This window comes from Ahaetulla prasina, chromosome 1 (assembly GCF_028640845.1).
Source record: "Ahaetulla prasina isolate Xishuangbanna chromosome 1, ASM2864084v1, whole genome shotgun sequence".
In the NCBI taxonomy this organism is placed as follows: Eukaryota; Metazoa; Chordata; class Lepidosauria; order Squamata; family Colubridae; genus Ahaetulla; species Ahaetulla prasina.
In genome coordinates, this window is record NC_080539.1 from 19,943,666 (window position 1) to 19,958,949 (window position 15,284).

Sequence of the window (15,284 nt, forward strand, 5' to 3'; positions counted from 1 at the left end):
TCTCTTTATTTTACTAGTTTACTTGGGAAGTTCATATAGCAGAACCTGTACCTTGTTTGGGAAGTTATAAATGAAAATGGAATTTATTCAAACTACCATTTATGTTCAGCTGATCTATTGTCACAAATAGATAGCCACACATTAAGAGGAATTTTGACATATTCTATAATCCAGTTTTCTTACATTTGTATAGTCTGGACAGTGATAAAGTTATTTTCCAATGTTTCAAAAGGTAAGTCTGCCAACTATTTCTAATAAAAAATAAGGAAGTAAATGTTGACATACTTGCAAAATTGAATCATTTCTTCTTTTGAGGAGTATGATTCAATGTTACTTGATTATTTGGACAGTTCTGCTCTCTTAGGAAGGCCTAAGCTTCAACCCTTCATATATTAAAACACAACTCTTTAAGTAATCCTGTAATTGACTAATCTGAATCCCATCTTCATTTAACTTTTGTAGAAAAGGCAACTCATGTGGTATTTATTACATATGGCTTACTTTTTAATGATAAATTTTATCTTAGCTTTGTTTCGGAGGATTTTTTCCAATCTTGGAATGCCAAAAGTGGATGGGCGACGGAATGGCACTCCCTCAGGAAGGCCTTCAACGTAAAAATCTTCAGGATAAGATTCAAAAAGCGCAAAAGGAACTTTAACAGGTTCTGTCAGTCCAAGAGCTTCCCCTAGAATAAAATAATATGTGTGAGTGATTTGTTTTTCATTTAATAGGCTTTTCACGTCTGTTTGGTAGGTTGGAGCCAAAATGGGTGAATCCAGGAATGTTTCATGAAGCAATTTCAGAATTGTTTGAGCTAAGAGCAGGATAATAATGCTTGAATTAAAGATATGATTCATCCACCATGAAGTAGTTCTATTCCAATCTCAAGATAGGCACACTGCACATAGGCAAAATATATTTACTTTTTAAAACAGTAGCTATAATTTTGAAATTAGACAAAATTATAGCAATAGGCATTCTTGGAATTAAAATGTCTTTTTTTTAATTTCAGAAGATTGGTAATGTTAGGCTGTTTTAAGGAATTAATCTTCTGTATGGGTTATAGTCAGTGGACCCTTATATCACACTAAAGTTAGGAAGCTTTAAAGGCTATAACACAAACTGTTGTAGTGTTTCTGCATGCATGCTGCAGTGTATGGGCTCCGTTTCAAGACTGAGCCATTTAAGTATATTTGGTCTTTTGTCCCTTTTCTTTTCTTTTTCTGATCATTTTTCTTTTTTTCTTCTATTTATTTAAGCAAATAAGATTTTGAAAAAGTAATGTTTTAAGTATTAAATATAAGTGGAACGAAATGAGTATTATCTAATGAGAGTTATCTGCAATGTGAAGTGACCTTAACCAAATACAGATTTAATTCTTTGAGAATCAGGCTGCAGAATTATGAATGTATTTAACCATTGTGTGGTTAGACTAGATGGAGTAAGAGACAGAGCATTCTTAGCAATAGAGAACTCCTTCCACAGGAACATTTGGAGCTTGTTCAATTTTATTTTCTACATCATTAAGTCCATTTTATTCAGCCAAACATTTCAGAAAATGGGAATTCAATTACATACATAGTAGATGACTTACTGAATTTAGTTATTTTCCTAAAATTTTCTAAAGTGATAAGCATATTATATTTAATAAGATAAAAAGCACTTACCACATTTTTCATTAAAAAGATTTTCAACTTTCTGTTTCAAATCAGTAATTTTGGCATTCCAGGCCTCTGTCAAAATATAAGGGAAATTATTTCATTCAATCCTATTATATTTTTATTTCCCTAACCACTCAGATGGATTTCTTCAGAACAAGTTTCTGATAGATTCCACAACATATAATATACAATAAAATTACACTTTTTATTAACGTTGTTCCTTTATTGCTTTAACATTTTGGCTACAAACCTTGAAATGTCAAAGGTTTTTTACTACCAAGAAACAACCAACATCTAATTTACTGAGTGCAAACCAGAATGGATAGCTGAAGATATATAGAATGCATTAATGCACAACCTAGTAGACATGTAAATATCCCATCTTCTAATTACCAATTCTAATAAAATTAAGAAGCTTAATTTAACATAAAAGAAAATTTCCTTATGAACTTACCAAAAGAAAACTCTCTTCCTCTTGGCTTAAAGCCTGTATTGGATCCATTGGTTTGAGGATTAGTTCTAGCATCTGAGGTTGATACCCTATTAGCGGGACCTATACAGTATTTTGAAACATAACAAATACATTCCATTTTAGAACTAGCTTTAAGTTTCAATTTCATGGTGCATATCCTAAATATCATCTGAGAATGTAAAAGACACACCACAAGGTTGACTCAGCCTTCCATCCTTTATAAGGTAGGTAAAATGAGGACCCAGATTGTTGGGGGGGCAATAAGTTGACTTTGTAAAAATATACAAATAGAATGAGACTATTGCCTTATACACTGTAAGCCGCCCTGAGTCTTCGGAGAAGGGCGGGGTATAAATGTAAACAAAAAAAAAAAGAAGCAATCTACCCTAAACTATTCTCACAGTAGTTGCAATGGAATAATACGGCATATATTTAAAAAGCAAAAACAGACACCTATCTAAATAATTCCTTTTAAGGCTGCAATGCCCCATCAACTGCTTTGTTCATGCAAGCTGACTGATTGCATGGGAAAAGAAAATACCTGTTTTGGTTGCTTAACTTATCTTAAGGCTTTCTCCAAAGGTCACTACCCAAGGATCCAGAAATACAATTCCCAGTTTAAAAATATTTCAGTAAGCCACTATTCCAATCTACATATGGGGAAATTAAGAACTAACTAGAAAACTCTCTTGATAGGGTAAGAATCAGCAAGATTTGGAAACTGCTCTCCAAGAGAAGAGAAAACATGTCAATCTTCTAGCAAGCTTTTGGTTTTCAAAATTTATAGTAAAGAACATGCATTATATGAATTCTGAGTCCAGGTTGAAACAAAATTATTTGTTTTAAGCAGCAATATTCAGAATGTTTGATAGTTAAAATCTGAAGTTTCAGACTTGAAATGGATCGTTTCAAATTCTCCAGGATCATCACAGAACACTGGTTCAAAGAATGATATTTTTTTTCAAAGTTTCAACAAAACACCCAGGCTACTTTGAGCTGTGTTCTGATAAAAATTTCCAAGTGGACTTATTTCCTACATAATCCCAAACAGTTATCACTAAGGGGAAATAATTGGGCGAAATCCATACCTTCATCTACAGTAACTTCAATCTCTGGAACTTTAGAGTTGCTTACAGGACTTTGTGTAGAGTTTGAGCTGCTGGGACTCTGAGATCCTACAGGGACGTTTACTATTTGTATACATTAAAAACCATTAGTTTTTGCATGATTTAGGCAGCTATATATGAAAACTGTTTAGCATCATTAATAAAATATGAATATATTACATTTCTGCCAGCAGATTTAATAGGTGGAGAAACATTCCTCTTTTTGCACAGTATAAAACTAAATGGCTTTTGTCCTTTCTAACAAAGAGTTTACCATTAAGCTACATTTTATGATGACCTAGACAAGGGGCACGTAGACAGATATAGCAGTGAGATGAATGTAAGCAAAACATTAATCAAGGGGGCCTTAAATAAAATAAGATTCTTTAAGTCTACTGGGGGAAAAAAGAAGTAACTTGTTTTTTATTTCTACAACCAATTATATTTTGCCACTAAATGTTGATGAAGCAAAACGTTCGTTCCTAACAAAGCTAAAACTCCCATCTGTTATACAAGCATCTAAAACCTGATAAGCTTTTGTATTTGGGTTGTTTTCATAGAAAAAAACATGCTCATCTTATTCCAATGATCTTTCTACTAGAACAAGGGTGTCAAACTCAATTTCATTGAGGGCCGCATCAGGGTTATGGTTGATCTCAGGGGCCAGGTGGGCATGGCTGACTGGGTGGGCACGGCCAGTTTGACGTCACTCCCCAAACTGCTGGCATGTTTCCTCTTCGCATTAGGTAGACCAGGCTGAAAACACACTGGTCCAATGTTTCCTCTTCGCATTGGGTAGACCAAGCTGAAGTCATGCTGGCCCGACATTTTCTCTTCGCATTGGGTAGACCAAGCCGAAGCCATGCAGGTTGGCACCTTACATTTTCCAGGACGGCCAGTTCCAACCACACTGCAGGCCGGATCTGGCCCGCATGCCTTGTGTTTGACACCCCTGTACTAGAACAAGAGGGGCACATTTTGGAAAACATTTCTTCCATGGAGCGTCCCTCAATGGGTGCATCTTAATTAACCAGTATCCCAAACCCACAGAAAGAAGTAGTACTCATACAAAACAGAGGGGTTCTTGATTCTCTCCAAGCTTGGTTGTTTTCTTGCAAATGTTTCATTGCGAAATTAGGTAACATCATCAAATCAGTGCTAACCCAAAATCAAAATTTAAATAGGAAACTATGTAGGAAAGAGAATACATATGATTCAACAGCCACCACAGATTTCAGCAGTACTGCTTTCAAAAGTCCAATGTATGATGCAATCTATTAAGAGAATGAAAGCCTTTCTTTGCATTTATTTTTAAAATGCATATATCCTCTTTTAACACCAGATTTTTCCATTTTGCAGTATTTCAGCTTCTCAATCGCTTACCTGAAGTGTTCACTTTAGAAGCCAATTCTGGAGGCAAGTATGAGGTAACAAGCTCTGGCCTAAAATCAGAGTGTTTATTTTTACTAAAGCATTCTCACAGTCACTCAAGTTACATAGGTTATCTGTCTATGGGGTTACTGTAGGGAATAATGTTTGAGGACATTTTGCAAGGAAAATGGACTAAAAAGAAATGATCTCTTTTGTTAGGTTTAAGAAGCAATTAGTCAACACTTCATAAACATCACCTCAAATTGTACCCATTTTAAATAGCAGAAATGTACACAGTGCCCCAGCAGAGCCAGAGAATTGAGAATTCGTCTAATTCTAATTGGTAAAATTAGAACATAACCATTGTTAATCTTGATCGCATTATGATTGTATTATGTTCTTCAATCCTATTCACACATTTGAAATGAATAATTGATAATCAAAAGCGCTTTTGGCATCTGTTGTGCTAATGGGAAAGCTTTCTAAAGACTATCTGCGCCTCATTCAAAATGCAAGTTTTAAATGTCCCAAGTGTCTTAGCCTCAAAGATTCAGCAAACCATTTAAAAATCATACTAACTATCTCTACCGATAACATGGACTAAGATCACAATTAAACGGATGTCTTGTTAAATTAAGAAACCTACCAGAGACAGCACAATAAAAATGAAATCCAAGAAATAATACCAAATAACAAACTCATTAAAACGTTAACTATCCACGTACTTCTTTACAATGAATTTAATTTTTCCACTGCCCCGCACAATTCTTTCCAGGCGTGGGATTCCAAACCAGGTTGGGCTTCGAAAGGGGATCCCTTCAGGCAAACCTTCTACATATAGATGATCAGGATTTGACTCAAAGACAGGATAAGGTACTTTCACTGCTTCACTGAGACCCAGAGCTTGTGCTGCAAAGGAGGCAAGAACTTGATTTGGATCAAACTCCTGTCACAGAAATGGCGTTCAGAGATAAAACTCACCCACCAAAGGCAGAGATATTTACTCAATCTTTCTAAGGCTACTGTTCAGGTTTTTGTTTGTTATTGTATTGGTGATACCATTCCAAGTGTACAAAACCTTGAAAACACTAAACTTTCCTTTAGTCAAAAGAAAGGACTTTTTAAAAACTTTGCTGAACCTCTCAATAAAAAAATATGTTCTGGTCAGTCATCCTGTCAGATCCGTGTATCTGCCATTCTTCGGTGGAAAAAGGGGGTGTGTGGATTTGATACATTTAGTTCTTTTTCCTTTCTATGTATCTTAGGTATCCTATTTCTTGCCTTGTCTTTTTCTATAACCTTTCACCTGATTTATAACCGTTGCCTGGCGCCTCCAATACCTGGAAAATTCTCACCTCTTGGGGAATGCAAGGGGAAGGAGGGCCATGTGGATTACAACTCCGGAAAATGGCCCTGAGAAACTCTTCTTATCTGTTTCTCAGAGAGGCTAGTACAATAACATCTTCACACCTACGGATTGGTGGAATCCACATCGGACTGTTGGGAGGGGTTCCTAATTTCCTTTATCCTAGTTGCATGCCCTGAGGGACCTCAGAGCCTGCTTTGAATTCTGACTTGCTTTTATCTCTTTTCAATAAAAGGTTCCTTTTGAAGGACAAAGTTTTCAGGTGTCTATACTTTCTTGAAGTAGGGAGAGGTTAGGCCTTACACATCCTTTTAAAGCAGGAATGACAATTCCAATCCCAAGAGTGTCTTTTCAGAATGTCTTACACAGACATTAATCCAAAATAAGTTTCATTTTAGCATGGCAAGACAACTCAATTATGAATCAATCTCCTTCTCTGCTAGCATGACTAATTTCCTTGCCACTGCATCAGAGAGTAAGAATGGTATAAAGACATAGTTCTCCAAGTGGATTTGAAGCACTTATACCACTCTATTTGTATCTCCCTGAATAAAAACAATTATTTGCTGACTTTTCCCACTTTTTTTCATGTGAAAATCAAATCAAGCTATTCAAAAGTCTGCTGGGATTAATGGTGATCTATATCCAAAAAAAGATCAAGGCAAGGCATCACAAAACTTTGTCGCCTTCGACAGGACCTGGGTTTAGCTCATAGAATCATCCGTTGTAATGTCCTTTCTGCCAATGACTACTTCAGTTTCAACTACAATAACACAAGAGCTACTAACAGATTTAAACTTAATGTCAACCGCTCCAGTTTAGATTGCAGAAAACACGATTTCTGTAACAGAATTATCTATGCTTGGAATGCATTACCTGACTCTGTGGTCTCTTCTCATAACCCCAAAAGCTTTATTCAAAATCTATCCACTGTTGACTTCACCACATGTCCTATTGTTTCTTCATACATACATACATACATACATACATATATTTATTTATATTTGTTTTTTGAGGTTTTCGCAGGAGCTTGTATGTAGGCCTTTGGTTATTCGGGTATAAGCGTTTTGTTGTTGTTGGTTGTTAACAGAATTAAACAACCAACTTCCTTTCCTAGATGTCTTAGTCTACAGGAAACCCAATGGCTCCCTAGGACACACCATCTACCAGAAGAAAACACACACAAACCGCTATCTGCACGCACTCTCACACCACCACCCAGCACAGATCAACTCCGTAGCCAAGACACTCATCTCTAGAACAAAACGCTTAGCTGACGAACAACACCTAAAAACCGAACTACACACTCTCACAAATGTACTAACATCCAATGGATTCCAGAGAAATAAGATTACCAAACTAATCCAAAAAGAACCCCCCACTAAAACCCAAGACAGAGAACAAGAAAACGGCACAGCCCTCCTCCCATATATAAAAGGCACCACAGACAGAATCAGCAAGATCCTCCACAAACATAACATCAAGACAGCATTCTGCACAAACCAAAAATATCCACCATCCTAAGAAACCCCAAAGACAAAATTGAGTTAGAAAATCAAGGAGTATATGAAATCCCATGCACCGCCTGCCCCACCACATACATTGGACAAACCAACAGAAGAATAAGTGCACGCATTGAAGAACACAAGAACTCAGTCAAAAAAGAGGAACCAACTTCTTCCCTGGTCCAACACCTTAAAGCCACAGGACACGATATTGACTTTAAAAAGACCAGAACTATCGCCAAAACTGAACACTTTAACAATAGAATAATCAGAGAAGCCATCGAGATAGAAAACGCCCACACAGCATGAACAAACGAGATGATACCTCCGCCTACCAGCCATTTGAAACCCGCCTTATTGGCAAACGAGTCCCTAACACGAGGAATGACACCAGACCCACACTCATGAGGTCCACACAGGATGTCACCACCACACATCCACCCAGAAAGCAGACCCAAACCCACACTGATCAGGAAGCATGACCAAGGACCAGAAGCCAGACCGCAGCTGCAACATTAGCCATTTCAAACCCCTCCAATCCATACATACAGCAGACAGACACCCACTATGAAGATGTAGCACGGCCACAAACACGAAGCCAAACAACAGCAATGCAACTCACCAGCTCAAATCCCCCTGCAACTCACATTAATATGAGCACAACCAAGCCCCCACCCAAACAGGACACACCCCCAGCCAATCAGAGCACACAAAAAAACCCATCCAATCAGAGCACAGCCAAGCTCCCACCCAATCAGTTCAAATCCCCACTAGCAGTTAAAAAGGAAGAAACAGCTGCAATCACACATTGCTCCCAGAAGCACGAAGCTGAAGCCTGAAGATGACGAATGAGACTTCGTCGAAACGTCGCCTAGACACTTCCAATTTTATGCGGGAGAAAACCCGAATAACCAAAGACCTACACACATACATACATACATACATACATACATATATATACTTATACTACCTTGCTTCTCCTCATATATATGTTTATATATTATATAATCTTTTGTGTTATGCTTGTCTATATTGTTATGACAAAATAAAATAAAATAAAATAAATAAAATTCTTCTGGAGATACAGCAATATGCAGTACTCTTTATATATTACATTTCTTATTAAATAATCCATTAACATTATTTTATAGGAGTTCTAGAAACTTTGGCATGTGCAGTTTCACTCACGCCCTTTCCAAAAACAAGCAATTAATCAGAGCACAAGAATTATGAATACAGTTTATAGTTTATTCTGTATGTTTACTTGAAACATCAGTACTACCTAGCAAACAAACCATGTTTCACCTACCAAATTTCATATTAAATATTTCTTCTACTTGTTTCCTCAATTTTGTGATTCTGACATTCCAATCTTCTTTGACTGGAATTAAAATAAAAATACAAAAAATATAGATTGCACTTTAATAATAAGATACAATAATATTTAATAAATGTACATTCTATTTCCATCAAAGTTTAGTTACAAAAAAATATGTCATTTACTGATTATTAGATCTTATTGTCTCATAAATATTATTTTCCCATCTATAATTATCTTGGGTCAGGCAGTCATTCACATTAGATTTGGAGTATTGTGATTTATAATCGATTTTTAGATGATGGTGTTGTTTCAAAGAACAAAAAGCAATAATACCTGTGCTTGAAAATTCAGGCTAAGGTCTAAGTTATGATTAGACCCAATCATTCCTTGGCATGCCATCTACAGTAGTGGCCAAAATTGTGGAAACCTTTTTGGAAAAGTGTATTTTTGAGGTTTGATGGCTAATACCACCACATTTTTTTGGAATAGTACCATAAAATTATATATCAATGGAAAGATAATTTAATCAAGAATGTAATGCTTTTCAACCTTTGTTTGGGAGATAAAAGTGGCTTTTTTTCGTGGAATTCTACAAAAGAATTTTAGGCCAAATTCCTGCAGTCTGCGGCGAACAGTCCTTGCACTCAACTTCACACTGCATTGCGCCATTTCATCTTGTATACACCCAGATGATTTTCTTCTGTCACGTAGGCACAGTCTCTTAATTCTTCTATCATCACTTGCTGTTGTGCACCTTTTCCTGCCTTTTCCAGTGTGGTTTTGTAGTGACTGAGTCTCCTTATACCTCTTCAAAAACTTAGAACTTAAAACTTTGGTTAAGTTTCCACCAATTTTTCTTCTAATTTTTTTATAACTGTAGCCTTGTTCACTTAATAATACTATTTTACATCACTTTCTGGGTGACCAGTTAACTCTTTGCACCATTACTTTAATTTTATTACGTTTTACAAGCTCACTAAATGAAAGAACACAAAAAACACCAATCAATTTGATAGCAATCACATAACACACTGACAAATGTCCTCTCAACTTCAATACATGACATCAATAAGGGCCGGAATAGCTCAGGCTGTTAGAGCCTGTTATTAGAACACAGTAGCCTGCAATTACTGCAGGTTCAAGCCCGGCCCAAGGTTGACTCAGCCTTCCATCCTTTATAAGGTAGGTAAAATGAGGACCCAGATTGTTGGGGGGGCAATAAGTTGACTTTGTAAAAATATACAAATAGAATGAGACTATTGCCTTATACACTGTAAGCCGCCCTGAGTCTTCGAAGAAGGGCGGGATATAAATGTAAACAAACAAAAAAATAAATAAATGAATCCTACTGTGATCTTATTGGCTCATTGCCCAAAAATGATGACATCTGATTGGCTCTCTAAATACTCATGCTCATTGGCTACACTCAGGTGAAGGAAAGCTATCTGATATCAACCTACGCAAGTTGTGCTTCCTTTTTCTGGTTATTTGGCTATAACTTTTCATAGAATACAGTTAATTGAACAAACTGTACATTCTTGATTAAATTATCTTTCCATTGATATATAATTTTATGGTACTACTCCAAAAAAGTGGTGTAATTAGCCATCAAACCTCAAAAATACACTTTTCCCAAAAGGTTTCCACAATTTTGGTCACTACTATAATTAATCCTACAGATGCAGCAACATATCTGGATTGATTTAACTTTATCAGGATGGGTCCAATATTTTCAGCAAAGCTAAACTATTCATATGTGTTTAGATCTCATCTTTAGCTGCAACAAGAGACAATGCAATTGTATCATTTACTTGCTCAACTTCAAAATACAGATTTAGAACCCTAAAATAGTCAATCATCTAACTTTGTTTATATGATAAAAAAGTATTGACTAATGAAAGATCATCTGTAAGTTTATAACCATTTTAAACTGGATTAAATTTACTTAGGCAAAACATTTTAATATTTCCTATTGCTAATTGAATCAATTGTTCCTTTTAAAAATCTAGACTGTAATTAGTAAAGCTAGTTCTCAAATTCTATCAAAAATAATTAATAACCTGTCTTAGAATTTGCATAAGACCATGTCTTTTTAAGTTGAAGAGTAAAATGAGAGCAACTGTCACCTCAGCCCATAAGAGGTTACTACTCAGTTTATTCCTGGTTTCATTTCCCCACCATGATAAATGTGCTAGACAGAGTCAGAAACCAGTTAGTAACATGCTTCCAATTACAAGAATAATGAGTCAGAGATGAAGAAGCTATGGTAGAGGAGGGGAACCTATGGCTCGCTAGATCTCACTTAATTTTAAGTCAAAGTAGCCCCCAGCTGGCATGACCAATGATAAGGAATATTGGGAATTTGTAATATTTGGAAGATCCCAAATTTTATATGGTAAGCATTATCAAACCTTTGTCTTTAAAATCACAGTAGGTAAGTAAAAACAAAGGAGACTATCAAGCTATCTCAGAAAGAAAAGAACTGAAGTTCCATACTCAATTTTTAGATGTAAAATGGGAAGAAAAACAAAGAAAGGCACCTCTATCTGAAGGGGGGAAAGGTGTTCCTATCATCTTAAGAAACACTTATCTTACCTGGCATGTTTGTTCTTGGTTGAGTAACTTCTGTGGAAGTGATTGTGAGTAATTCTGGCCTAGAATTTAAAAAAATATAGACAATGATTCTATGGTACTTATCCTTCAAGTATTTAGGGTCTCCTTTCTGAATTATATATTATGAAAATTATTTTGAAACTACTCCATTACGTTATAGCAGCTCAAAATGCAAAGTAGGACAGAGTCTACTCATTAATTTTAGATGCATTTAAAACATATGAATCCTATTTGTTTTACACATCATTAAGACTACACAAAAAATTGTTTTATAATCTTACAATGTTACAATTCATAGACTGGTTTTCAACTGGAGTCCCCAACTTTCACACTAGGGATGCACATGTATTTTACGAGAAGGTCAAGAAGATAGGGGGTTTTCTTTTAGCTCTAAAATATGTCATTTTTATCTTGTTAGGCAAAACCTACATAAAATTTTATTTTAAAAAAACCTTTCTGGGATGCACCCAAGGCCTATAAGCTTGGTTGGAATAAAGGTAAATTCTGATGCTTTCAATATGGTGACTTGCTTTATTTTAAATTAAAAGAATCTGAAGAAAGACCTGAAATCTGCAACAGTTCGTAAAGCACTCAACTTGGAACTTGAACAAGTTAAACTAAGAAAGAAAAAGCCATCCAGTTTCTCTAATAAGAACTTGATCTTATATCCACCATTTTCAAAGAGAATATATACTTGATAAGAGAGCCAGAGGAATAGTGGAATGAATTTAAAGACATTAAAAATGAATGTGAAAAGATACTGCCAAATATGAAGAAACGGAAGAATGCACTTGGTGATGGTACAGCAGCAAGAATGCCTTGGAAGAGATACTCAAATGCTGTGATGCATCTGTAACTACAAATGATCAAAAGAGGTCAAGAAACACTATTCACTGAAATACTCTATACAAAGTTGGGCTTCGAAGAGGCAGGATCAAAAAAGTATTGACACTTTTGAATTTTGGTGTCAGAGACGACTTCTGAGAATATTGTGGACAGCCAAGAAAATAAAACAAAACAAAAACTGGATTATCAAATCAATCAACCCAGAATTCTTGCTTGACGCACAAATGACCAGATTCAACATATCCCAGTTTTTACATGTGTGTATGTATTTTGGAAACCATTATTTAAACAGCATGACACAGAAAAAAAAAAAGAAAAGCCTTGAGAATGGTATCATTCATTGTAATTTTAACACATACAGTACAAGCCTACCAGAAATAAATTCCACACAATTATTTTATTCCCTTATTATATATTATATTACTTAAAATTGGATTGTTTTTTATCTTGCAAATGTAATGAGAACATATTGAAATGCACAAGTAATTGGTCTTACTTTTTTATTACAAACTTTATCCTATTCCCCACTTGAAGAATTTTCTCCAGCCGAGGGATTCCATACCAAGAGGGACTCCGAAATGGAATATTCTCTGGCAAACCTTCCACATAAAGATCAGTGGGATGCGCCTCAAATTTCTGGTAAGGTACGGCCTTTGGTTCAGTGCTTCCCAAGGCCTCAGCTATTAAAAAGCATAGCAACACAAAGCACTCAGATTCCGTGCAAGAACAAGACATAAACTACCAATGTCTGATTTATAAAATAGCAACTCAGAAACAGGTTAAACTTCTACAGTGGCACCTTGGTACTTATCATTAATTGCTTCCGAGAGGCAACAAGTACTAAAAAGGATGAGTACCAAACAAACTCATGTGGGTACCATGTGACCCTTTGTTTTGGCCAGGAAGGATTTCCCTGTTCCTATGTCAGTAACCTTCCCAGCATAGCTGACTTCTTTCTGCCTTTGTCACCTGCTTCCTTTTGTAGCAACCTTCCCAGCACGGCCTATTTCCTGTCCACCCTCTGCAGCTGTCCCCCACTCCCTTTTGCAGTGCATTGAATACCAAACAAGCAATGAGTACTGGGACAACATTTTTGTGTCAAATTGTGTTTTGTACCAAATTCAACAAGATTTAAAGCAATCGAATACCGAGGTACCACTGTACTTGATGCTAATTTTTTTTTACACTGCTTCTCTCATAAAAATGATCTTTCTTCTTTACAGGGCAGAATTCTCATAGTAAAGTAATATATTAATTTGTAATTTTTAAGTAATTAATTGATCAATAATTATCATTAAATTTAGAGATCACCAAACTGGTAGACTTTTTTTCAGGTATTATAAAGAAGTTACAAACACACATACACCATGAATTGCTACCAGGTGTACTTACCAAATTTTCTGCAGAATAACTGATCTACCATTTTCCTTAGTTTTGTAATTCTGGCATACCATTCTTCTTTCACTATAATCAATGGTGAATACAAGGACTTTAGTAAAATAGTTAACATTCCAAAGGCAATTCCTTATTTTCTAAGAAACTTCCATTTCACTTTGCCAGCCTTTCCATCTTGAAGGATGAATAATTTTGGTAGAGGAAAAGGCCAGAGGAAGATGCTTTTGATAAGTGTATTTATAAGCAATAGCTATCAAGATAATGCAACTATAATAAGGGACAAAACAACGAATAAGGGCAGATACTGCAGTTTTTCTAAGCACCAGACAGATAGGTAATCATGTGACAAGGGTAATAAGGGTAACCAGGGCAAAAGGACAACCAGAAAATGAACTTCTAATCTCAGAGTAGCTATTACAGTCTAAATATCTAATTCAGCAGGAAAAAAGCCTATTTACATTTCAGCTCTTTTAATATTTACAACATATCAGTAGCATAGTTATCCACAATGTACATGGAGAGATGTTAATACTGGTAGGTATATACATGTGAGGAAAAAAGAGAATGCATACATACACTGCAAAGTTGGTGTATGTACAAAGGGTGGAGCATGTGTCATAGTATCACGACACAAGTTGTCATTTTTGCAGCACTGTTGCTAGGAAGAGATGCCCATGACTGATAGATACACAATCTTAAGCTTATTCAAACCACTGATCCAAGTATTCCATTTTTTTAGTTGGTACAGTTTCAATTTCAATTTCACTAATTACAAATGCTAGAAATAAAAAGATACTGTGTGCAATAATTCATTTATGTTTATTTATGAAAAGTTTTCTTAAAAACAGGTTATAGATCTTTCAAAGCAATAAAATTAATTTGGGCTGATTTTTGGTGGGCAGGGTCAATCCACTAGAGATAAGTCAGATTGTATAACTGTTTCTGCTCAGCTAAGCATTGTTAAATAATGTAATTGTTAATAATTTCTATAACAAATGTTTTGCATTTACATTTTTATTACAGTGACTTATTTACTGAAATGTTTTAATTTGTTTATTATATTTCAATGAACCTTTCAAAACAGTTTATGAAGAATCTTAAAAAGGTACACATAAAAAAACATTTTTAAAAATTATAAATCTAAAATTGATGATTATTGACATAAAGCAAATTTAAAGGCCTGAGAATCTAAGAAAGCATTTTTGGCTAGCTCTCCCTACAAACACAACCCTTTAAGATAAGTGTCTGTGGACTTAGTTGAATTCCAAGCTCAGGTTTTTCAACCATGGATACATTGTCAATGGTTGACCCTCAATTTCCATCAAAAATTGTGCACAAATCTACATCAAATGTAGCCACAACTGGGGTGCACACACTTACCTCCTGTAACTGGTTTGTCTAATGGTAAATCTTCTCGTGTTGAATTTAGCAGCTCATGCCTGCAAACATTCAAACAAAGTATATATTTCAGCAATCAACATTCCACTCTGATTACCAACTTTAGCCCATAGCAAATATTGTTTACTTGTTATAGACCTCTACTCATTCCCACGAACAGAGAAATTAAACAAGAATACATACAATGTGAGAAGACCAAATTATAGCAGAGATTTATAAACCTAAATTAA

The 15,284-nt window shown here is 35.5% G+C and overlaps 1 protein-coding gene across 12 annotated transcripts in view; it reads right to left on the minus strand.

The window, feature by feature from the left end:
* GTF2I (general transcription factor IIi) overlaps window positions 1-15,284 on the minus strand; it is an 81,126-nt gene that overhangs the window by 17,195 nt on the left and 48,647 nt on the right. For all 12 annotated transcript variants that reach the window (XM_058164311.1, XM_058164308.1, XM_058164304.1 and 9 more), the window contains 11 exons: window positions 15,037-15,095; window positions 13,654-13,725; window positions 12,758-12,941; window positions 11,398-11,456; window positions 8,791-8,862; window positions 5,336-5,519; window positions 4,623-4,681; window positions 3,222-3,323; window positions 2,116-2,214; window positions 1,668-1,733; window positions 502-685 (listed from right to left, as the gene is read on the minus strand). In XM_058164311.1, coding sequence (XP_058020294.1) covers window positions 502-685; window positions 1,668-1,733; window positions 2,116-2,214; window positions 3,222-3,323; window positions 4,623-4,681; window positions 5,336-5,519; window positions 8,791-8,862; window positions 11,398-11,456; window positions 12,758-12,941; window positions 13,654-13,725; window positions 15,037-15,095 — 1,140 coding nt within the window. The remainder of the gene's footprint in view (window positions 1-501; window positions 686-1,667; window positions 1,734-2,115; window positions 2,215-3,221; window positions 3,324-4,622; window positions 4,682-5,335; window positions 5,520-8,790; window positions 8,863-11,397; window positions 11,457-12,757; window positions 12,942-13,653; window positions 13,726-15,036; window positions 15,096-15,284) is intronic.